This window comes from Erpetoichthys calabaricus, chromosome 3, assembly GCF_900747795.2.
Source record: "Erpetoichthys calabaricus chromosome 3, fErpCal1.3, whole genome shotgun sequence".
Lineage (NCBI taxonomy): Eukaryota > Metazoa > Chordata > Cladistia > Polypteriformes > Polypteridae > Erpetoichthys > Erpetoichthys calabaricus.
This window is the reverse complement of record NC_041396.2, coordinates 98,404,366-98,431,151: the sequence shown is the minus strand read 5'-3', so window position 1 is coordinate 98,431,151 and position 26,786 is coordinate 98,404,366. Positions and strand designations below refer to the sequence as shown.

At 37.5% G+C, this 26,786-nt stretch overlaps 1 protein-coding gene across 1 annotated transcript in view; it reads right to left on the bottom strand.

Annotated features, from left to right (window-relative positions):
* afdna (afadin, adherens junction formation factor a) overlaps nucleotides 1-26,786 on the bottom strand; it is a 416,944-nt gene that overhangs the window by 229,931 nt on the left and 160,227 nt on the right. Inside the window, 2 exon segments of the mRNA XM_051924597.1 lie at nucleotides 9,737-9,897; nucleotides 14,853-14,995. Coding sequence (XP_051780557.1) covers nucleotides 9,737-9,897; nucleotides 14,853-14,995 — 304 coding nt within the window.

The window sequence follows — 26,786 nt, the reverse complement described above, 5'->3', positions numbered from 1 at the left end:
CAGTTTATAATGTGTCACACACATGCGCATGGGAGGCAGCTAAAGGGCTTGAGTAGGGACAGTTCCGAGACATACCGGGATTGGCAGAGTGCACTGACTCTTTTTCTCCCCTTGCCTGCAGACCATTCACGGGAGATTCCACCTGGTCATCTTGACGTCACTTCCGGGACCCGAGCCAATGGAAGGAGACCTTGCCGGCTCCGGCCCCTGTGATGTCACGTCCGGGCTCGCACCAATGGCAGAAGACCTACATGAGCCCCGACCCCTTTGACTTCACTTCCTGTCTCCCCCTTTAAAAGCCTCCATCTTTTTCCTATTCCCTCAGTTCTGTTTTGGACTCGGTTGTGTGCATATCAGTGCTGTATTATTTTGAAAAGCAACTTTGCAGCAGGAAACCAAATTATACAGGTGGCTGCCCCACACCTTTATACGACTCTGTCTCGAGATTATGACAAATGTTAAACCCAAATAACACACATGATATTATTCTGCAGTCATCAAGTGAATAAAATAATATCATGCTATAAAAAATCATTAGTATTTCTATAATTTCTGCTACTCTAAGGTAACTCATTAAAACACAATGGCAAATGAAAATTTGGCAACTTCTCGAAACGGGTAATCGTGATGACGATGTGAACTGATTATCAGATGTTCACACTGTTCACAATGCGACAGCAATAAAATTATAAGAAAAGTACAGAAACACTCTTCTATTGTCCAGATTATAACATCAGGCTGTGTGTAGGTGATGGTGTCAAAACATATCTCACAAAGGACTTGTACTAAATCTGCACCAGTACAGCAGTGGACAATAGACATACCTTTTCCGCTGTATTTATGTTGACGTTTTCATATTTACATATTACTGCCAAACAAAAATAACATTTTTTCTTGTTAAAAAAATTAAATGTTTTTGATATGTTTTTCCAGGGGATAACATAGTGCTAAGGTGGTTAACTATATTACACGGTAATTTATTTCATGTATCTATGCTTGTCTTTTATAAAGAAACTAATGCAGTTTGTGCAAAATTTAACCAGCTTCAATGTACGCCAATGTTCTTTTGTAGAACCAACACATTTGTATTTATCAAACTAACACGCATCACAATTTCAGACATATCAATTATGTCATCTCTTAAACTGTGTTTGCTAGACTAATTCATTTCTAGTACAGTATAAGCAAAGAATGACTGTTTGTAATAATGTACAGTGTATGTAGAAATAACTCCATTGACTGGTATGACATTCCGTTGTGTTAGAATCAGAAGCTACACATATTTACATTGGATTTTTTTAGTACATTTAGCAGAATTTAAAATTATATTTTGATTGGCTATTGTCTCTTTAACACTAGAATTACCAGAGCCTACGAAAAACTCGTAGATCCGGCCCACCTTAAATCGCTTCTTAAATCCGTTCACACCTCTCCGCCCAGCATCCTTTGTCCTCTAAATGTGCTGATAAAAGACAAGCTGTACTTGTGCTGTTACGTAGAGAGTCAAATGGGGGGAGGGGGGATGTTAGAGCATGTGAGCTTATTCAGTGCAGCAGGACCAACGCACATGTTGATCTTTTTTTTCTTTCAGTACATGTGCCTTCCCTGTTTATTTGTATATCTCTGCCTGTCTGTCTCTCTATTACGCAGTGCTCTGTCTGTCTGTGTGTTATGGATCTTAAAAATAAGTTATAAGGACAGTTGTTCATGTTAATTGCAATCTCAATTGTTAAAAAAATATTTAAAAAGGAGCATCCCACATGAAAATATAACGATCTCATTAACTGACAGTGCATACCCAATTTATAAATTTTATGTCCGTTTGAGGTTAAAAAGAAAAAAAAAAAGCAAAACTTTATCACCAGCGGGGAATTGAACTCAGGTCTGTGAGGCAAGGCAAAGCTGCTGCGCTCTGAGAGGCAAATCTTATCGCGCTACGCCACGGAAACTGGTTGTAGCATCCTTGAAGCTTTTGTGAAAGTGTTTGTTTGATCTTTGGAACTCGGGCTTTACACATTCTATAGTTTATGCCTACATTTTGTAACATTTATTACTAAAATATGAAAAAGTTTCTGTTTTAACAATGTGTTTACACAGATTACTGTAGAAACGGAACACGCATGAAATGCATGTGTTCCCAATAACGATCTATTATTTCCACTCTAAAACTCCACTTCACTCCCAGATAATCAATCAAGGCATGAGCTGGGAAAAGTTTGCGCACGTTCTAAGTCGGTGGGGGGGATGGAATAGCCGGCTGCTGGCAGCTTATCTTTTATCAGCACATTTAGAGGAAAAAGGATGCTGGTGGAGAGGTGTGAACGGATATAAGAAGCGATTTAAGGTGGGCCGGATCTACGAGTTTTTTCGTAAGGCTCTGGTAATTCTAGTGTTTATTAAAAAGTGAATAAGCTAGTTGCAGGATGATTTTTGTATAACTGTAATACTTCAATTTAACAAATTTCCTGTTGTAATATCAGCTCAACTATAAAAAAAACAAAAAAAATAATTTATGAAATTTAAGACAAAATGTGATCAGAAAACATCAAATTACTTTGCTTTTTAATTGACTTTGGAACAGAATAGGCAGATGTGCTTCAGATACAGAAAGAGAATCCATACCCAAAATAAAGGTGTTGAACACTGTTTTTAGAAGTCAAATTATTGACATTGTTTGTAGAAGAAAACTTAATAAACTTAGTTTTTCCTGTATAAGTGTATAGCCAATTCCCTAATTGAACAAGAAATCTGTGTTTTTCTAAACACACAGATTGTTCAGTGCAACATGATAAAAATAACACAAAATATCCAATCTATGTTTAATCACCTGAATCACAACACTCTCCTGTTCAAAACATTGCATCAAAAAAGAGAAGTGAGAGATCAGCACCTTTCAAATGGCAGTATCTTCACACCAATAAGCACAAAGAGACAATACTTCAAAAGACTCTATATATACAGGGTGGGCCATAAGTTTCCATACATATGGTTTTTAACATATGGTTAGATCAGCAATTTCCGGATGCTTGGATTGGTCGCCGTGGTCCTGTGGAGTGGCCTCCCAGATCCCCAGATCTCACCCCACTTGATTTTTTCTGTGGGGCTTTTGAAGGCCATGGTGTATCAGAAAAAGATACGAAATATAAATCATCTTAGGGAACGTATCACCAACGCCATTACAAGAATAACTCTACTTGTGCTAATACGTGTTCACTTCAAGTTCAAGTACTTTATTGTCATTGTGTAACACAACACGAAATTACTTTTTTGTGACAGCCCCAAGGTGCATTTAAAGAAAAGTCAGATAATTCCAAATACGTCGTATACAGTGTCAAGTGATCAAGTAACCAAAGCAAATTACTATTGCTCAAAGTACAGCAGCATAAATTGTTAATGCATCTGTTAATGAATAGTACATTACTTATTACATATTGTATTACATTAGTATATTGCACATTACCAATATAGCTTATTGCACATGTTCAATTAAAAATGATCTCAGACTGAGGAGATTCAGAGTTCAAGAAAGTTTATGGCAGATGGGAAAAAGCTATTTTTCAGTCTGTTTGTGCGTACACGGATTGACCTAAAGCGTCTGCCTGATGGGAGGAGCTCAAACAAAGAATTTCCAGGATGAGTTTTGTCCTTAAGAATGTTTTTGGCCCTTCTCACACACTGAGTCTTATATACAAGAGTTTGAGAGATGGCAGTTCAGTCCCAATAATGGCCTCTGCTGTTTTTACGACCCGCTGCAGGGCTTCTTTAGCAGCCTTGGTGCAGATGTTGTACCAGGCCATCATGCAGTTAGTTAAGATGCTCTCTATAGTGCATCTATAGAAATTAACCAGCAGCTACTGGGGGGGTCAGCTCTCCTTAGCTTCCTGAGAAAATAGAGGCATTGTTGTGCTTTGCCTATTATAGCCAAGTTGTTGTCAGCCCAGGACAGGTCCTCTGAGATGGTGACTCCTAGAAACTTAAAGCTGGAAACTCCCTCCACAGTATCTGCATTGATTGTTATCGGACTGTGATTGGTCTTTTTAGTGGTCCTAAAGTCGAGAATAACTTCTTTGGTCTTTATGGTATTTAATGCCAGGTTTCTGGTGTTACACCATGCTGTCAGTCTCTGAACCTCTTCCCTATATGCAGCTTCAATGTTGTCTGTTATAAGCCCAATGACAGTCATATCATCTGCAAATTTAACAATAATGTTTGATTGATGGATGGGTTGACAGTCATTGGTGAAGAGTGCATTGAGAAGGGGACTTAGTACACATCCTTGCGGCACACCAGTGCTCAGGGTAAGGGTGGAGGATGGGTGTTTGCCCATCCTGACAGACTGGGGGAGGTTGGTGAGAAAATCCAGTAACAGTTGCATATGGACGGAGCAAGTCCTAGTGCATAGAGTTTTTTGATCAGCTGGTTAGGTATGATGGTATTAAATGCAGAGCTGTAGTCAATGAAGAGCATCCTAACATAGGTGTTGGGCTTTTCCAGGTGAGAGAGGGCAGCATGTGCAGCCACACAGATGGCGTCCTCAGTTGATTTGTTTGATCGATAGGCAAACTGGTGTTGGTATAGATCAGCTGGGATGGAGGATTTGATGTGGGTGATTACCAGTCATTCAAAGCACTTGACAGGGGTGACAGCGAATGGTCGATAGTCATTAAGACAGGTTATCCTCAGTTTTTTGGGAACAGGTACAATGGTTGTGGATTTCAGGCACAAGGGGACTACACCTGAGGAGAGAGAGAGGTTGAATATGTGTGTAAATACTTCCACTAATTGGTCAGCGCAGGCCTGGAGCACATGACCTTGCACATTACCAGTATCTGCTGCCTTCCCTGTATTGATGTTTTCGAGTGCCCGCCGCACATCATGTATGTGTACGACCAAAGGCTGCAAGTCTTCAGTCAGCTTCGGTTATTGTCCTTGTCAAACAGAGCAAAGAAACTGTTAAGTTCCTCTGCTAGGTTGGCATTGTTATTGGCCAGTGTGTATTGTACGTCATTTTTCTTTTTGTAATCTGTGATTAATCGGATGCCTTGCCATATCTGCTGTGAATCTGAGTTATTGTCAAAGTCCTCCTCAATCCGTTGTTTGTACATTAGTTTAGCAGACTTGATGCCCTTCTTGAGGTTAGCTCTGGCAGCTCTATAGGCTGAGGTGTCTCCTAATTTAAAGGCTTTGTCCCTTTCCTGAGCAGCTGTTTGACTTCACTATTCATCCATAGTTTCTCATTTGGGTAGACCTTAATCCTTTTGTTGACAGTGACATTGTCCACACAGTAATTAATATATGACAGCACAGATTATGTATATGTCTCTAAGTCTGTCTGATGAAAAAATATATTCCAGTCTGTTTGTTCAAAGCAGTCCTGGAGTTGGCAAATGGCAGCTTCAGGCCAAACTTTAACAGTCTTGCTAATTGGATTAGTACTGTTGATAAGGGCTTTGTGCGCTAGAACAAGAAACAAAGAGAGATGATCAGACTGGCCGAGGTGGGGCGTGGAATGACCTTATAGGCGTCTTTTATGTTTGTATAGATGTGGTCTAAGGTGTTTTCCCCTCTGAATTTACAATGTACATGCTGATAAGATCTGGGGAATACATCCTTAAGATTTGCTTGATTAAAAACCCTAGTAATGATAAAAACTGCATCAGGGTGCGCATTCTGTTGTTTACTGATAACGTCAAACAATTTTTCAAGCGCTGACTTAACATTAGTCTGAGGAGGTATGTATACTGCCGTAACAATAACGACGGTATGTTCTCTCGGTAGGTAAGATGGTCAGCATCTTAGCATCAGATATTCCACATCCGGACAACAAAACTTGTTGATTGTAGTTATATTAGTGCACCAAGCATTATTAGTATAGACACACAGTCCTCCACCTGTTTTCTTACCGGAATTGGGGGTTCGATCGGCTCAATGGAGCGTGAAACCTGCAAGTTCAACTGCTGTTTCCGGTATGGTGGGATCTAGCCACGTCTCAGAAAAAATCAAAAGACAACAGTCCCTTGTAGTTTTGTGTGTGGAAATATCCAGTCGGAGCTCATCCATTTATTTGCGAGTGATCTAGTATTCACAAGAAGAACGCTAGGAAGAGGGGTTTTATGTGGAGCAGTCATTAGCCTAGCTAGTAATCCTGCTCGCTTGCCTGTTTTTTGCTTCCTCTCCCTGCACCATCTGCATCGCCGTCTTTCAAGTGTGGAGTCAACGTAAGTCCCGGTGATCTGAGAATCTCCTGTGGTATTGCTTGTGTTATAATAATTATCTGTGCTATTAGAGCCGATCTGTAGAAGCTTTTGACGACTGTATTGGATGCTCGCTTCCGTGTGCACAGTGCATCCGGGAAGTATTCACAGCGCATCACTTTTTCCACATTTTGTTATGTTACAGCATTATTCCAAATGGATTAAATTCATTTTTTTCCCTCAGAATTCTACACAAAATACCCTATAATGACAACGTGAAAAAAGTTTACATGAGGTTTTCGCAAATTTATTAAAAATAAACAAACAGAGAAATCACATGTACATAAGTATTCACAGCCTTTGTTCAATACTTTGTCGATGCACCTTTGGCAGCAATTACAGCCTCAATCTTTTTGAATATGATGCCACAAGCTTGGCACACCTATCCATGGCCAGTTTCGCCCATTCCTCTTTGCAGCACCTCTCAAGCTCCATCAGGTTGGATGGGAAGCGTCGGTGCACAGCCATTTTAAGATCTCTCCAGAGATGTTCAATCGATTCAAGTCTGGGCTCTGGCTGGGCCACTCAAGGACATCACAGAGTTGTCCTGAAGCAACTTCTTTGATATCTTGGCTGTGTGCTTAGAGTCATTGTCCTGCTGAAAGATGAACTGTTGCCCCAGTTTGAGGTCAAGAGCGCTCTGGAGCAGGTTTTCATCAGAATGTCTCTGTACATTGCTGCAGTCATCTTTCCCTTTATCCTGACTAGTCTCCCAGACCCGCCACTGAAAAACATCCCCCACAGCATGATGCTGCCATCACCATGCTTCACTGTAGGGATGGTATTGGCCTGGTGATGAGCGGTGCCTGGTTTCCTCCAAACATGATGCCTGGCATTCACACCAAAGAGTTCAATCTTTGTTCTCATCAGACCAGAGAATTTTCTTTTCATGGTCTGAGAGTCCTTCAGGTGCCTTTTGGCAAACTCCAGGTAGGCTGCCATGTGCCCTTTTACTAAGGAGTGGCTTCCATCTGGCCACTCTTACCATACAGGCCTGATTGGTGGATTTCTGCAGAGATGGTTGTCCCTTCTGGAAGGTTCTCCTCTCTCCACAGAGGACCTCTGGAGCTCTGACAGAGTGACCATCGGGTTCTTGGTCACCTCCCTGACTAAGGCCCTTCTCCCCCCGATCGCTCAGTTTTAGATGGCCGGCCAGCTCTAGGAAGAGTCCTGGTGGTTTCGAACTTCTTCCACTTTCGGATGATGGAGGCCACTGTGCTCATTGGGACCTTCAAAGCAGCAGAAATTTTTCTGTAACCTTCCCCAGATTTGTGGCCTCGAGACAATCCTGTCTCGGAGGTCTACAGACAATTCCTTTGACTTCATGCTTGGTTTGTGCTCTGACATGAACTGTCAACTGTGGGACCTTATATAGACAGGTGTGTGCCTTTCCAAGTCATGTCCCAATCAACTGAATTTACCACAGGTGAACTTCAATTAAGCTGCAGAAACGTCTCAAGGATGATCAGGGAATACAGGATGCACCTGAGCTCAATTTTGAACTTCATGGCAAAGGCTGTGAATACTTAGTACATGTGCTTTCTCAATTTTTTTTATTTTTAATAAATTTGCAAAAATCTCAAGTAAACTTTTTTCACGTTGGCATTATGGGTGTTGTGTGTAGAATCTGAGGAAAAAAATGAATTTAATCCATTTTGGAATAAGGCTGTAACATAACAAAATGTGGAAAAAGTGATGCGCTGTGAATACTTTCCGGATGCACTGTAAAACAATGAAAGTCAATATTAAGAACAATAATAGCAGAAAAGAGCACCTATATGGGGAGCCCAAAGCTACAACGTCTGTGCGCGCCACCATTGTCCGAGAAGCAATGGCAGTGATGTAGAGCATATTATATAAATAAAAATGTTTTTTTTCATAAAAAAAATGTTTATCTCTATTGATTGTTATCGGACTGTGATTGGTCTTTTTAGAGGTCCTAAAGTCCAGAATAACTTCTTTGGTCTTTTGGTATTTATGACCTGGTTGTTGGCCCACCCTGTAGTTTAGTTTATCATTTTCAAATCAGAATTGGAAGAATGCCTAAAGTTAGGCTTTTGTTTTCTAAGTGATCCGTGCCTCATAATTGTAGGAAGAATTATAAAACTCAAGGGCTGGATAAGTATTTTTTAAAATTTATATAAAAAACGCTTGTCTTCAGAACACAATTTTGTGTGGCAAGTGCATATATACCATATTAGTGAAGAAATAACTTCAACTTGAAAATATCAAACTTATTCTTTTAAGTTTACTTAACATCTGATAGACATTGTGACAACTATCTCTGGCAACATAACATTTTTGAACTATGTGAGGTACAGTTCCAATTTTGCCAAATAAAAAAAAGTTGTGGTTGTAGTGAGATTACAATTTGTTTGGGATTCTTATCATTTCCATTCACAGCTGCCCTCTCCCAGTTAATAATACATGAAAATTACAATAATCCATTAAAAAAAAAAAAAAAAAAAAAAAAAAAAAACCATTGGTCAATAAACTGTTCTCCTACACAAGTTACAACTGTGGGTCCAAGAGGTTTATTTTCTCCAGGATTAAGAATTTCTCTCCACCACTGTCATCTGGCTATAGCCATTGTTAAATAATAACGACTCTTAGCCTATAACTTATGTAATAGTGTTAGCAACTTTCATTAATTTACATTTTTACTATTATTACTATTTGTTTTTTTCACAGTGTCTGACTATCTTTATTTTTATTTTAACATTTTCAAGCAACTGACACTATCAAGTTTTTTTAAAGCACATTCAATGTATGAAATTCCTAAAAAATAAATGTATTATTATTATTAAAAACTGAGGGTAGAAAAGAGCTGTAACAGTGGTTATGGGAAGCGGTTCAAATTGTCCCAAATGTATAAACAAATACACATTTTCAATTAATGTGAATATTAAAAAAATTATATGGTTTCACAATACTATTTAAATTTGAAGTTAAGCAAGTAATGATGCAATTCTTACATGAACAGAAGCATAAAAATATGTGAAATACATAAGGTTGCAATCAAATCATGGTAACAATCCATAGTTAATTCTTACAATTGTAGCAAAATTTAGCCTAACATACCTTGGAGCAGATAGCACCAACACAACAAAAAGATAGATACTAAAATATGTTTTGCCACTAAGTGTACAATGCAATGCATACTGTGAAGTATAAAAATACTGACACAATGATAAACACTAAAAAAGAGTGTTCCATTCTTTTACAATTCATTTCAGTGCTTTTTTTTCTTAATTTTCTCTTATAGGTATTCAGTAAATAAAATGAAAATCAATAGTGACATCTGAACATGAAGAACTGAATGAAAATATGGGCAAGTTTATTTACAGATAAAAAAAAGAAAACTTGTCTTTCTTGGAATTGTGTGTGCATGGACAAAAATAAAAACTAACAGTATATTAATTTTATGATTTCAACAAATACATGACAAGAGGTACTGTATCAAGTCTCTTGCAGGAACATACCTGAATCAGGCCTGCCATCACTACTACGAAACTGCTGCATCCTTCTCTCCAGTTTTTGCTGCCGTTGACGCATCATAACCACTTCTGGATTGGAAATTGTTCTTGTGAAGCTCGTCTCAGGCATATCCTTGTAGACTTCAGCAGCTAATCGTGAATTTTCCCTAGCATAAAATAAAACATTATGGGTTCAAACAATAAAGTACAATGATAAAATGGATCAAAAAAACTTAGATAAAATGGTAAATTAAAAAACTTTGTGGAAAATGTACATGAATGAGGGTGGTACAGTGGTAGCCTGAAGGACTGTCACCCTGTCCAGGGATTGTTCCTACCATGTGTATTATGCTTGATTGGATAGGCTCTAGCTTCCCTGTGACACCTTTAAGGATAAAGTGGGTTTGGAAGATGAATGTATGTATATACATGAACAGAGAATATTACAGAAGAAAAAATAATTTTCTATTTGTCCAAAGTATCACTTTTATTTTGAATTATAAGGTGAATGAAATAAACAATTTCTTAGGCTAGGAAATGTTTTACCTGCAAAGTTTTAAGACCATTTACTATGATGCTTATATTTTAAGAATTTTTAAGCTAAGGAAAATTTTGTTGAAGTTGACTTTTACTTAAAGAATAGCAACGGTCTTCAAAATTAGCCAAAAGGGTTTTTTTGCAGCGAATATGCATTTGCTGGTAACCTTGTTTGCATCCTTTTTATTTATATGGAAAGACAAGCATTACAGAATTCTGATGCATGCCTAGTATAAGTGCTTTACAGACGTGTAAATACCTGGAACACAAGCACATGAAAGTGGGGGCAGCCCTTTCAGCAAATGAGATGCACTGAAACCACCACCTTCCTCAAAGCTCCCATCCATTGAAGCACTTGACAGTACCATGCAATATTTTTCTCAGTCTCTAACTGCACTTATTTTTGGCTGCTGAATGTGGGTCATCAATGAACTTTATATAAAAAAGGGTCTCAAAACTAAAAAGGTTAAGAAACATTGCCAGATTTCCATTACATGTTTTAAAATAAAATAAACATAAAATTTGCAGTTTTATCAGCCTGCCAGTGGGTATATAACCACTTAATCCTGTGCAGCAAGACTGACTACTTACAAGGCGTTTTCTTCTTTTTGATGAAAGAATAAAGTGTGAATCATCACCACAGATAAATGAGGGAAAAAAAAGACATTCCCACTGTGCCAAGAGCCGTGACTTCAAACAATCTAACAACTGTAGCGGGTATTACATATTATATTTACTGTATCTGTTTCTGCCACCTTGTTCTCCTTGAAAATACATGTCCTGGGAATTAAGTAATTGTGGGATGTCGCTTTAAGGTGGGGAGAAGGGGGGTCATACTGTGCTTGTGGGTCCTTGCAAAAACATGCTGGTTTTAACGTAAGGATATGGCCATTCATCAAAAAGAAGGCACACTTTTTTGGAAAGGAGGAGAGGAGGAATCCAGAGAGGGAGTTCAAGGGGTGCTCTAAAAAACATGAGAGGCCGACATGTTGGATTGGTTTATGCATACATGATTACGAGTGTTGGCTAACCATCAGAAGACACCTGTGAGTGGGACGCTGCCTTTCTTACTATTGAAGCTTGAATCTTCCGTTTTTTTTAGCGAGGGATGCTTTAACACCATACACCCAGGAGATGCAGACAATGGCTTCTAGGACAGGATTTTGGTCCGAACCAGTGAGAACACTCTGCTATAGCTTAAAGGTTAAGTGCACAGATTGTTAAATTTTACCCGTAATCTGGACTTAACTTTGGAATACCCATTTGGTTTAAATCGATCAGATATATGCAAGGATAAGGATATAAGGTTATTAAAATAAAAAAAAAAAGGTGGGAGGGACACAACTGGAGATTGTTTATATTGTGGTAAAAGGGAGGTGTGTGTCTTTTTAACAGATATATATATATTATACACAGTAATCCCTCGCTATATCGCGCTTCGACTTTCGCGGCTTCACTCTATCGCGGATTTTATATGTAAGCATATCTAAATATATAACGCAGATTTTTCGCTGCTTCACAGGATTCTGCGGACAATGGGTATTTTTTACTTCTGATACATGCTTCCTCAGTTGGTTTGCCCAGTTGATTTCATACAAGGGACGCTATTGGCAGATGGCTGAGAAGCTACCCAATCAGAGCACGCAGTTAAGTTCCTGTGTGCTGATTGGCTCAGCGACGGAGCACAGAATTCAATTCCGCTGCGTTAACCAGGAAGTCTCGTCTCGCTCATTCAGCATCAACTTGCTCCTGCTACTGCTTCAGGGGCCGTGCCCAAGCGCCAACAGAAGATGCTAACGATTTCCGAAAAGGTAAAAGTTTTGGATATGTTGAAGGAAGGGAACAGCTACACCGCTGCAGGACGCCATTACGGCATCAATGAGTCCACGATTCTTTTTTATTTAAAAAGGAGGAAAAGAATATAAGATCTATGGCCGCAGTGTCCTTTAACCAGGGTGCAAAACAAGTTGTAAGTGGATGTAATAAGGCGGTAGTCCGGATGAAATCTGCTTTAGGGATTTGAATAGGAGACTGCCGGAAGAAGAACAACTGCAATGCTACACAGTCGCCAGAAGAGGCTCCTTTAGAAGAGCTGTAACGCTCTCCTTTATTGTGCAGTAAAATTAAACTCATCGTTATCGGACAAGTCGCTGTGTCATTGTTGGTGAGTAACATAATTAATTTTCTACGTACAGTACTTATTACATGTACATAGTTTAGTATCACTGTACACACATTTTACTGTATACAATTTTTCTTGCATTGTACGTATTTATTGCTGGTGGCCTGTCTGTCGTAATGGCTGTAACATATGTGATATCGGAGACGTTCGATATCTTTAAAATAATATTTAGGTTTTACTGTATATAAACTGTGTTTACATACATAATTTCAATGAATCTTACCTAATATCTAATCGAATACAAAGGGTTTATGCTGTATAATTGTGCAGGAAATGTTTATAAGAGTGTGGGAGAGTTTATAAGGGCTTAAAATATATAAAAATAACCATATGAACATATGGTTTTTACTTTGCAGATTTTCACCTTTCGCGGGGAGTTCTGGAACGCAACCCCCGCGATCAAGGAGGGATTACTGTATGTATATATATATATATATATATATATATATATATATATATATATATATATATATATATTATGATTATAGTTATGTTCTGTCTGTAAATACAGTTGCTATATATTTTTTTGTTCTGTTCCTTTTCCTTTATTTCTACACAAGTATAATTCCATTGTACAGGGGATTATTCAGGGATATTCCTATTTAAATCATTATTTGTTTATTTGTTCAGTATACTTCCTGTAAGATGTTCTAAGGGGAAATATGTAGTTAATTTTGTTTGGATTTTTCTAATATACAGTATGCACTATTTGTTTCATTGGGTTAATTTGGTCTAGGTGGTTATTTTCTCTGTTTATAAAGGTCACCATCAGAAAGGGGATCATATATAGGAGAAAGTTCAGTCCATTTCAGAACCTATTTGAATTACTCTTACTAAGGTTAGGAGGTTCTTGTGTGTGTTGTGGACCACTCATTTTAATTAGAGGAACTCAATACACTATGCCACTGCTTCTTGGCATGGCCAATGTGTGCCCCAAGACTGGAACTCTGTGAGAGCAATGAATTATATTGTATTACTTACTGCTTGATTGTGGCTAAGTCCATTTCAGAACCTATTTGAATTACTCTTACTAAGGTTAGGAGGTTCTTGTGTGTGTTGTGGACCACTCATTTTAATTAGAGGAACTCGATACACTATGCCACTGCTTTTTGGCATGGCCAATGTGTGCCCCAAGACTGGAACTCTGTGAGAGCAATGAATTATATTGTATTACTTACTGCTTGATTGTGGCTATTTGCTGTGTCTGAGGTATGGTTGTGCAATGCTTTGCACTGTGGCCTCAAAGCTTAGATCATCACATATTTGGCCACAACAATCAGTCCAGTATAATTGACAAAGTCTTCCCTAGAACTCAGGACACTTATAAGACTGTTGCACCATTATAATCTACTCAAAACAAGTTGAATTGAACTTCCCCATTAACTTCAATGCATTTTGCAAAGTTCAATGAAATTCACAAACATTTCTGTGATTTCACTGAACTCGAGGGAGGTTTGAACTCAGTGGAGTTCACTGAACACTAATAAGAAGCCGGTGATATCTGGTTATGTAGCTTTTCAAATAAAATATTTGTATATTCTAAGCACTGAACTAAACTTGAAACTTATTTTTCCAGTAAAGTCTGGAATCCAGATGTAGCTCAGTAGGCAGTTATGGGGATTAATTAAACAACAATGCCGCAAAAGACACAGAACATCCTCACTTAAAGTATACCTATTAGATTAGGGCAGTATACGGAGTGCTGAATCGTTTCATTGCTATGCTTTTATACTCCTTGCCTACCCTTCTACTTCTACTCACACATTCTGTAAATCAATCTTGGTTCCTGCTGTCAAACTTGACTGCCTGCTAGCTAGAATAAACTGTGATAATCAACTCAAAAAACTAAATTAGACTAGACAATCAACCAGACATGCACAGTAAACAGAGTCAAGAGGAAAAAACTGCTCACTCTGGATTTAGTGCGCAAATTGCATGACAGTAACTACAAAAATAAAAAAAGGTTTTGAATACAGTACTTTTTACACATTTAATCCCAAATAACTTAATATAGATACTGCATTTTTATTACAGGACAAGGAAAAAAGCAAAAAACACTCTATATACATACACAAATATTATATATACACTATACTACGTTAAATAAATTTCAATTTTGATCAAAGTGGCACATCTCCTGTGTTATGTTATATGTGTCTGTGTTATACATTAACATTGTGTTAAGGTTAACTCAAGACATAATACAAATTTTGTAAATGGCACAGTTTCAGGTATTTTAAATGTACCATTTCAGAGTGATACTTAAAGACTTGCAAGCTGACAAATTTCCAAATCAAAATACACAGATTCAAATTTTAAAAACAACAAACAATATTATTAATAGGGACAGATAACTAGGGCATCATACTTGTCTGAACAAGGGCAACTTCAGGACATGCTTACCCATCCTCTTTGGCCTGGGAATGTTCATCCCTTTCCTGTGCCCGCTTTTTCTCTTTCTTTCTCTCCTTTTTTGACAGTGTTCTCTTAAAGTTTTGTATCATGCCTTCTTTCTCTTGCTTCTCAGGTCCATTGCTTTGTATCTTCTAAAAAGATTAAACAATATAGGAAATTATTACATATGCTTTAAGAAAGAAAGGAGATTTTGGCTTTCAAGAGGACATCTAATTAACAATGTCAAAGTTAACTTGTGACTGTATTTAGATAAAAGAATGTAAGTATGAAATGATAAACACATCAAATTCAGAAATATCTTAATAAGTCTTTGAATCAGGTGTAACACAAAAGAACCCTAATATTGGGGAAGGGCAGTTAGGTGGCAAAGTTAGAGAATATTACCTCTCTTTCAAAAAAGTTTCTGCAACCAATTTAGTAGCCCCACATTTAGACGATTTGTAAGAATATTGAAACTACAGAAATTATATTTTGTTTGCCCTTTTGGTCAGAGATTTATGGCATTGTATCTTCACAACAGTATAATCAGCTCTATACTCCCCTGCTCCCTTTCAAAACGTATTCTAATAGAACTTACAAATAATCAGGAAACGTTCATACAGCCCTTAATCAAAATGTATTCTAATAGAACTTACAAATAATTAGGAAACTTTCATACAGCATTTAAAAATATGTTTTTCAAAGCAGTGAAACAGTTTCATTTTATTCATTGCTGGCCTAATTAAATCCAAGCCATTTCTGGAAGATTCCATTCAAACAAGTATTTTTAAGGAAGGTCCCTAACTTTGTTATATCCAGAATATTTCTATAAGCCTATTTTTACACGTACATATATAAAGCCTTATTATTTTGAATATGGACTTATTATATGAACATAGTTGAGTCGAATATATTTTTTTTAAATCATATAAGTCTATATGTACACATTTTCTATAAATATTTTTAAAATAGAAAAATATTTTAAAGTTTGCTTAAATACTAACTCTTATGGGAGCAGCTGATAGAAGAAAATTAGTTGATGACGGGACCACACACTCAATCAGCAATCTATGTACAGTGCATGAATGCGGTTTTGGAAAAAGCTTGTTAATACAGGAAGCAATATGCAAAAAGCTGGTTGTTTGAGGAAATGAACAGTACTTCTGAGGGTGAAGATAGAGCTGAAAAACGCAGATAATGGAAAGGATGCTTCATGACACCATACAGCTAGCAACCATCATAAGATACTTCTACTGATCCGAAGGAAAATCATAATGGAATTTCAATACCTAGTGAAGAATTCAAAAAAACATTCTTCTAAAAATCTGTCCAACAACAAACAAGACCTTGTAATCTACAATATTTAAGTGAAAACAAATGGATTTTTAGGAAAATAAATAAAATCAACTTTAAATATCTTGCTTGCATAACTGCATATACCAATTATGAACAGGCACTATAACAGTATTCTGTTTTCCCCAGTTACTTTCCAAACCATATATGAAGGTAATCTGCTCATGCCTGACAACAAATTCATTTTGATTAGGATGAAAAAAAACAGCTGTTCTTGAATTTTTTTTAACTACATAGTGCAAAGATAGCCATGGTCCAAAAAAGATAACAAAAGTTTATAGGGTATTGTCTGTACCTTGTTAAAAGATACAGCTCAGAAAAAGGATATAAGAGAATTTTCAAAGGCAAACTGTATGTTATGAAATACTGTGAAGACTATCATTAAAGGAATAATCCACCCAAAAATGGCACTGTTTACATATATTACTTAGTTACTGTGTAGTGCTGGTGGAAAAAAAAATAATCTCATGCTTTCATTCAGAAAAAAAGTTTATGAAATAAAAGAAGCCAATAGTGACCAATGCTGTTCCATGGCAAAACATATGGAAAATATCCAAAAAAAACTCATGTTAAATGTGTCACATAATCCAAATGTCAAGTATCCAACTATGCCAGAAATGTGCAAAGCACAAGCTTATTTTAGGAAAATATTGTTAAAAAATGTTATTCTGGAATGATCAGTGCGAATCATAAATAGGAAACTAAAGCTTCATGGAACTGACATTTTAAAACGAACATCCACCTCTCCCTTCATTTGTTAGTCAAGAGTGCCATATATTACAACCATTCAATGTATTCACCACAAGCTGCACAGAGTTGCAAGACAGAAGCCATTTTTAAAAACACAAGAACTACTACTCTTATATACATTTTCCTTAAAGACTCATTCAATTTCTCAAAACAATGGGGGGGAATGTCTTCTGATTTTGTAAAACCAAAGAAAGATATGTTTCATAAAAAGCCATTATATTTTCTACTGTCAAACATGTTAGTGGCAACACTGTGCTATTGGGCTACATCTCTTCAATAGGGACAAGATCTGGGATAGAAGGGGAAAATGAATAGGAAGCAAGTATGTACATATTCTGATACAAAATGTGCTGCTCTCTACTTAAGTTAAAAGGATAATTTCTCCTTTCACTACTACACTAGATCAACAATGATGTAAAGTACATAGCCAACTCAATCAATAAATGGTTTAAACTATCAATGCCTTAAAGTGAACAAGGTGGAGCAGAGCCCTCAATCCTGCTGAAAAGTGCTAGAGGTGTCTAAAGAGGGAGAGAAACAGGAGGATAAAAGTGCAAAAACAAGTTGTGCTTAGTTAAAAGAGATACATCCAGATGGAAAAATGCTTTAATAAGTGAAAGATGGGTCTCTCCAAGAAGTACCAAGTGTTACAGTACTTTGCACATCCAAGACATTAAAGAGTTTTTGATTTTACAGTATCTTTTCTATAAGAATGTATGTATTTGCTGGTTTGAAGACTTTACCAAATTAGTAAAATTAAGAAAAGAAGAAGAAGCAGTGTTATAAAAATAGGACAGTGACAGAAAATTGTGTTATGTGAAGTAAGAAGTTGATTTTACATTTTCTTGATCTATTCCAACTTTAATTCAATAACTTTGTTAAGACTGGATGTACAAACATCATGTATGAACTGCATGTATAACCAGTAATGTCTAAGTTTATTGTAGTTCAATAAAATATTACGCATTTTTAAAAGAGCATATTTCTTTTACAGGATCTTAAAATACTATACATAAACAACATTTTTCTTAAAGCCCTTTGAAAACCCTGCAATGTTTTTATCCAAAAAACAAATGGATACTGTAAAATACATCCATGACATTTTACGATAATAATAGAGAGCACAATTTTGAACATTAAAACACTACAGAATGAATGGAAAACAAATACATCTATAATTTTTACTGAATTCTTAATACAACTGAAAAATAATTACAGTAATCCCTCCTCCATCGCGGGGGTTGCGTTCCAGAGCCACCCGCGAAATAAGAAAATCCGCGAAGTAGAAACCATATGTTTATATGGTTATTTTTATATTGTCATGCTTGGGTCACAGATTTGCGCAGAAACACAGGAGGTTGTAGAGAGACAGGAACGTTATTCAAACACTGCAAACAAACATTTGTCTCTTTTTCAAAAGTTTAAACTGTGCTCCATGACAAGACAGAGATGACAGTTCCGTCTCACAATTAAAAGAATGCAAACATATCTTCCTCTTCAAGTCAGGAGCAGATGTCAGAGAGAGACAGAAAAAATGCAAACAAATCAATATGGCTGTTTAGCTTTTAAGTATGCGAAGCACCGCCGGTACAAAGCTGTTGAAGGCGGCAGCTCACACCCCCTCCGTCAGGAGCAGAGAGAGAGAGCCAGAGAAAAATAAAGTCAAAAATCAATACGTGCCCTTTGAGCTTTTAAGTATGCGAAGCACCGTGCACCATGTCCTTCAGGAAGCAGCTACACACAGAAAGTAGCAACGTCCCTATCGTCTAGGTGTGCGAACAGCCCCCCTGCTCACACCCCCCTACGTCAGCGCAAGAGAGAGAGAGAGAGAGAGAGAAAGTAAGTTGGGTAGCTTCTCAGCCATCTGCCAATAGCGTCCCTTGTATGAAATCAACTGGGCAAACCAACTGAGGAAGCATGTGCCAGAAATTAAAAGACCCATTGTCCGCAGAAACCCGCGAAGCAGCGAAAAATCCGCGATATATATTTAAATATGCTTACATATAAAATCCGCGATGGAGTGAAGCCGCGAAAGGCGAAGCGCGATATAGCGAGGGATCACTGTACATTAAGAACTGTTTTTATCAATGCACCTCTTCAAATCAGAGCTTCACGGTATAATAGTACAGTATTACTGTTCTCAGTGCACATTAATTTAGCTTTCCTCTAGCTACGAGAGAAATAAAGAGAGCTAAATTTTTAAAATACCATCTTAAGGAATGGAATTTGCTTGCTGCCCAGGTCTGTTCTGTAGTTAACAATCCGAAGAAGACTAAACAGCCAATGTGATGTGTTTCTGTTTTCGAGGTAGAATTTTATGTTTCTCCTATTTTTCTGTTTGAAAGCACACTGGTGCAGTCTTTTCAGAACATCTCAAAATTAAAAACTCTAATCAGAAACTATTAATCGGAGGACATACAAACACAAACGCTCACACGCACATCCACACATATGCAGCTAATTTTGTATAAGAAAATGAAACCCCACTGTTAAAATTGCATTCAAATGTTCCTTGTTCGATTATTAACTATCAGATCTGTGAGTAAAAGTAGGAACATTAGCATATCCATGGTCACAAAATGCAGGTACAGATCCATATAACAACATTTTCTGCACCTATGGTACTACTACTCTTTCCCTGCTGTATGAGCCTTATAGGCCAAAATGCCAAGCCAAGTGCAATACGGTTCTGTTGCAAAAAGAAGGATAAAAAAGGGAGTACCACCTATTATTTTATCTGCTCTTTTGCAGGTTGAAATTTCATAGTTCCAGACATAATGAGATTGCTGAGCATACACCTCTGAAATTCATTCATATACCAAATATGTGAACCCCATTTCTTCAGTACTGGCTTGCAGAAAGTTGCTATACAGTAATCCCTCGCTATATCGCGCTTCGCCTTTCGCGGCTTCACTCCATCGCGGATTTTATATGTAAGCATATTTAAATATATATCGTGGATTTTTTGCTGGTTCGCGAATTTCTGCGGACAATGGGTCTTTTAATTTCTGGTACATGCTTCCTCAGTTGGTTTGCCCAGTTGATTTCATACAAGGGACGCTATTGGCAGATGGCTGAGAGGCTACCCAGCTTACTTTTCTCTCTCTCTCTTGCGCTGACTTTCTCTGATCCTGACGTAGGGGGATTGAGCAGGGGGGCTGTTCGCACACCTAGACGATACAGATGCTCGTCTGAAAATGCTGAAAGATTATCTTCATGTTGCTATCTTTTGTGCAGCTGCTTCCTGAAACGACATGCTGCACGGTGCTTCGCATACTTAAAAGCTCGAAGGGCACGTATTGATTTTTGATTGAAAAACAAACTCTGTCTCTCTCTCTCTCTCCTCCTGACTGAGGGGGTGTGAGCTGCTGCCTTCAACAGCTTTGTGCCGCAGTGCTTCGCATACTTAAAAGCCAAACAGCCCTATTGATTGGTTTGCTTTTCTCTATCTCTGCGAGATGATCTGCTCCTGACGCGCACTCCTTTGAAGAGGAAGATATTTTGCATTCTTTAATTGTGAGACGGAACTGTCATCTCTGTCTTGTCATGGGAGCACAGTTTAAACTTTTGAAAAAGAGACAAATGTTTGTTTGCAGTGTTTGAATAACGTTCCTGTCTCTCTACAACCCCTGTGTTTCTGCGCAAATCTGTGACCAAGCATGACAATATAAAAGATAACCATATAAACATATGGTTTTCTACTTCGCAGATTTTCTTATTTCGCGGGTGGCTCTGGAACGCAACCCCCCCCGATGGAGGAGGGATTACTGTATATATACACTGCAGGATCAGATGTACAGGTTCCCTCATAAATATCTGTTCACTGTTCTAGACAGTGATGTAGTGGGATGAGATTTTTTCTTTCCTTGAATTAGTTAAAGGAACAAAATATTTATATTCTAGTTATATACAAGTAGCTTGCCATCTTTGGCTACCTTTTTAAACACCACATAACCCTCCAAAACAGCAAGATTAAATTCTTTTTTCAGCCTTTTCAAGAAAATGATGCATGTCTTTTTGTCTGATTTCACACTATGCACTGAAAAATATCAAAATATCCTAGTTTTAACAGGCTAACCATATAATTAAATTTTTTAGTGCCACAAAAGTCATCACAATACATTTAAAACAGTGTGCACTAACTTCGTTTGATTTGGAACTTATGTTAAATTGGAACAGTATAATGTGGAAGACCAAGAAGCACTGGAAACAGAAAATATACTGCCATTTATTTGTTTGCACCTCAAGCACTGTATACAATCATGTGTGTTTACTTGTGAAAGTTTTTTTTTTTCCCCTCCATGCCCCAATCACTCTCTGATGATGATAAGAGGTATTAAATAAATTAGGCTTTTTGTGTGGGCGTACATGCGACATAAGCATCGAAGTCTGGAACTTTGAAAATCTAGTCACCCTATAATTTATCATCAGAGTACCACCTTCACCTGGTATCTATAATGGTAAATTGCTGTAATACAGTTTGCCATTCACATTTGTTATTCCTTAATATAGTTGAATAGCTTTGCAAGCTCCATTACATGAATATTACAATAGCCACATATGCTCAAGCATGAAAAGAATTACAAAAATGTTTTTTTTGGGTTACATTAATTGACAATTGTAAACTGTCACTATGTGGGAAATATGGCGTGTGTGTTTATGTGCGTGTGTGAATAAGTCCTATCCACTCTCATTTTCAGCTCCTGCAAACCTGAAATGGATTAATAAGGTTCTAGAATCCACCGAACAAACTCAGTCCATTAAGGTTTACAGCCCTAAGACACACCTAAAAGTTGCACCGTGCTACATTTTCTAAATTTCTCTAATCTTAAATCCAAAAATGCATCATTTTTGTAATTTTGCAGATAAGTGTGAATAAAAAAATTCAAGATGTTTTCAACAAATAACGCACTTTTTAATTTTTACTTCAGAGAAAAAAATGCAGATATTATTTAAATTTCTCCTTTCAGTTCATGTTTATGAAATTCGTACTTAAATCCAACAACAGACATAAAAATGAACATAACATAATACACTGATTGCAATATAAACCTATTGATCAAATGGGTTCTATGGTGCTTAAAGGATTTTTGATGGATCCCAGTTTGTATGCATATGATTTCATAGTTTATTTCAAAACTGAAAAGTGCAGTTCAGGCCACACAGCAGCCTAACAGAGGCTCTCCACACTAGACAGTGTCCCATTCACCTGAGGTAACCAGGTTAAGCAAGTCCACAATCTAACAGGAAAAAGTTCTCCTGAGCAAAAGCAGAATGTGTAAGTGAAAATGTGTTTTAAAAGTTAAGTTGTCGTTAGCCTGGAGGACTACAAAATTTTGGTGCTCTGTGACTGTGTACAAGCACATCTTTTACCAGAGTTTGGCTACAGTGGGGCAAAAAAGTATTTAGTCAGCCACCAATTGTGCAAGTTCTCCCACTTAAAAAGATGAGAGAGGCCTGTAATTTTCATCATAGGTATACCTCAACTATGAGAGACAAAATGAGAAAAAAAAAATTCCAGAAATCACATTGTCTGATTTTTGAAGAATTTATTTGCAATTATGGTGGAAAAAAAGTATTTGGTCAATAACAAAAGTTCATCTCATACTTTGTTATATACCCTTTGTTGGCAATGACAGAGGTCAAACGTTTTCTGTAAGTCTTCACAAGGTTTTCACACACTGTTGCTGGTATTTTGGCCCATTCCTCCATGCAGATCTCCTCTAGAGCAGTAATGTTTTGGGGCTGTCACTGGGCAACACGGACTTCAACTCCCTCCAAAGATTTTCTATGGGGTTGAGATCTGGAGACTGGCTAGGCCACTCCAGGACCTTAAAATGCTTCTTACGAAGCCACTCCTTCGTTACCCCGGGCGGTGTGTTTGGGATCTTTGTCATGCTGAAAGACCCAGCCACGTCTCATCTTCAATGCCCTTGCTGATGAAGGAGGTTTTCACTCAAAATCTGACGATACATGGCCCCATTCATTCTTTCCTTTACACAGATCAGTCGTCCTGGTCCCTTTGCAGAAAAACAGCCCCAAAGCATGATGTTTCCACCCCCATGCTTTACAGTAGGTATGGTGTTCTTTGGAGCATTCTTTCTCTTCCAAACATGACGAGTAGAGTTTTTACCAAAAAGTTCTATTTTGGTTTCATCTGACCATATGACATTCTCCCAATCCTCTTCTGGATCATCCAAATGCTCTCTAGCAAACTTCAGACAGGCCTGCACATGTACTGGCTTAAGCAGGGGGACACGTCTGCACTGCAGGATTTGAGTCCCTGGCGGTGTAGTGTGTTACTGATGGTAGCCTTTGTTACTTTGTCCCAGCTCTCTGCAGGTCATTCACTAGGTCCCCCCGTGAGGTTCTGGGATTTTTGCTCACTGTTCTTGTGATCATTTTGACCCCACGGGGTGAGATCTTGCGTGGAGCCCCAGATCGAGGGAGATCATCAGTGGTCTTGTATGTCTTCCATTTTCTAATAATTGCTCCCACAGTTGATTTCTTCACACCAAGCTGCTTACCTATTGCAGATTCAGTCTTCCCAGCCTGGTGCAGGTCTACAATTTTGTTTCTGTGTCCTTTGACAGCTCTTTGGTCTTGGCCATAGTGGAGTTTGGAGTGTGACCATTTGAGGTTGTGGACAGGTGTCTTTTATATTGATAACGAGTTCAAACAGGTGCCATTAATACAGGTAACGAGTGGAGGACAGAGGAGCCTCTTACAGAAGAAGTTACAGGTCTGTGAGAGCCAGAAATCTTGCTTGTTAGTAGGTGACCAAATACTTATTTTCCACCATAATTTGCAAATAAATTCTTTAAAATCAGACAATGTGATTTTCTGGATTTTTTTCTCATTTTGTCTCTCATAGTTGAGGTATACCTATGATGAAAATTACAGGCCTCTCTCATCTTTTTAAGTGGGAGAACTTGCAACAATTGGTGGCTGACTAAATACTTTTTTGCTTCATTAGAAGCCTTTCACACTGCACAGTTACTCTGGGCAAACCATATTGTATATAATCATATTATATATGCAAAAATAATCATGTATTTGTCAGCTTTAGTGGCAGTTGAGTAACCCTATAACATTTGGTAAAACTCTTTAATAATACTGTTTTCCTTACAGTGTGTGTTACATACTGTATGCTCCGAATACAAGTCAGCATTCCAAAAGGGACGCAGCAAATTGATTAAGTAATCAAGTATTCTACTGATTATTCCATCATTAATCAGACACAAAATACTTTTGATTTATTTAAGATAAATAGTGAATCTACAAAAGAGTAAATAAGACATCTCTCATAAAATTAACACCTAACCGATTTCCTTTTCAGAAAAAAAAAACATTTGTATTGCTTAAATTGCACACAAAATTATTTCTCAAAACTAAATCCAATTAGTGCATTTAAGTGCCATATTATGTTTTTGGTTTAAAAAAAAACATTGTCTGAAACACAAAAACAAATACAAAAATAATACATCAATTACAAAGTACTTTAAAAAAAGGTATAAATACAGCATAAAACTAAGGCATAAATCATTAAGAACAACACATAAAAATTGTCTTTAGGTTGTGCAGCTCAACTTTCAACCTAACTACAGCTTAGGCAGAGCATAAGCCTTTACTATCTTCTTGGGAGGCTAAAAAGTTCTGGCAGGATCGCTTCCCCTGAATGAGGTAGATATGGTGTATGTTTGTGTGCGTAAGCCTTCAACACTAGAATTCCTAAAGCCCGTGAAAATTTTCATTATACCTAAAAAGCCTACTTCCCCAAACACATGCAAGGAAAATTGTATGACCTTATAAGAGCATCAACTGCTTGCTAATAACTGCCTTTGTTTTGAAAATGTGTCAATTACCAGCAATGAACCTGCACCGACCAATCCCCCGTTCAGCCAGCTATTTGCCCCTCCTGACACTTAGAGCTGGTATACCCTTGACACTCGGAACACATATGTACACTCACCATGGCTGTCACGCATTCCCAGTGTTCTTTTGATGCATCCTCTGAGTATGTGCTCAGACATAAATGCAACATTTACGTGAGTTGCAGTATGCAGTATGTGCAAAAATATGGGTGGCGTGTAAGTGCAAGTTTTGGAATGTGACGTCAGCATCAGCAAGCCAGATTGTTTTGTTATTGTGAAATCCAAATATCATTTTCAAATTGAGAAAATTGTGTTTGTGCGTTTCATTTTCAGCCAGTTACATTTGATGTAATAAAAGCCTACTTTTGATCGTTTGTAATGTATATATCAAGCTTATGTCGCCTTAGGGTAATTATAATGGCACTGATAAATAATTTGTCTTTATTGCACTAACTTTTGCTGGGGATTCTAGTGTTAAGGAGCATGTGGTGGATGCAATGAAGAAACATGAGCATATCGACATGTTGAGAACTGAGGTTTGCTCTGCACTTTGAGTGCAGTGTTTCCTGAAATACACAAAAGGACTTTGTCAGTGTTGGATAGCATGCTGCATTTGTTTTTTGTCTCTTTCTCCATTCTGCAATTCGCACCATCAAATCACATCTTTATTTCATGTATCCAAAGCATAAGCATCCATGAAAAAAAATTCTGAGCTCACTGAGGTGTTGCTATATGGATTAAATGAAGCTGTGATGCAAAGAATTTGCTTTGATGATTTTTAGTAATCAAAATTCTTTCAGCCCTACATGCCAATAATATTGTGTGCCAGCTTCGCCACATTCTTCTGTGCTTTGCTACAAACTTGAGCTGAGCAGGTAGCAAATTAAGCAGTAAGCAACTAATCCGTAGTGCAACAATAGAAACTGATGAGCACAGGGTAGTAAAGACAGCAGTGATTCTTTTTTTTTTAAACCATTTTTTTACTGAATCAAAAAAATACATGTCCACTGAAATGGGGTAAACTTGTGTAATCTATACAGCACCCAGTAACTCTACCTAGCACTCCATCCCATTCGATTCACTACAATTCCTAAGATAGCCTAGAAGCATAGTTAAAAATCAATAGTGTACCTAGATGAAGAAAAAGAAAATAATTAAGTAGGAAAAGCATCAAGCAAATTTCTAAGCAAACCCAAGTGTGCTATAAAGTGATATTAATGGGCTCAAAATAAAAGAGTTTTCAATGTGATGAATGAGGTGCATTACTGCTCAAAAAAACAGTTCTAAGTGACCTAGGACCACCAATTACCAAAAGAAAGAAGTCTGTGAGATTTCCATTGAGAGTGAAGACATAATTTAGATGCCAGAATGCCAACACAGACCAATGCTAGTGAGAACCAAACAAAAGCATTAAAGTTCCAACAGGGGAGAGTTTGTTTCTGTCTATATCACTGCTATACTCCAAAGAAACAGAAACCATTTTTTTGCAACCAGAAAAAGAATACAGAAGGGCAGGCCCTAAACATGTAGAAGACTACCAGGTAAACCAAGGTAACAAAGATGAAAAAGGTTATAAGGGGTTGAACCCCCAAAAAACATTTTTAATTGGTAGGGTAAAGTTTAATAATTGTTTAAGCTGGATGAACTGGTAGTGTATGTTTCTGGAGCAAAATATGACATTAAAATATTTTGCTAGCACAGTAGTGACGCCATTGGGGCAAGATCACAAGGGTTAATGGGAGATTAAGGGGCTAGGTTTGTAGGTTGATTAACAGAGTAAACAATTAGTAGTACAGATAGGCTTCTTTTGGAGAGAAAACTGACAGTAGTCGAAAAGGTTTAGATAAAGAGATGCTAATGCCCTGTCCATTGATTGGAGTTGCAAATTTACAAAAAAAAAAAAAAAAAAAAAGAAAGAAACAAAGAAAGAAAAGCATAGGTGGAAATAAGGAAACAAGATGGGAGA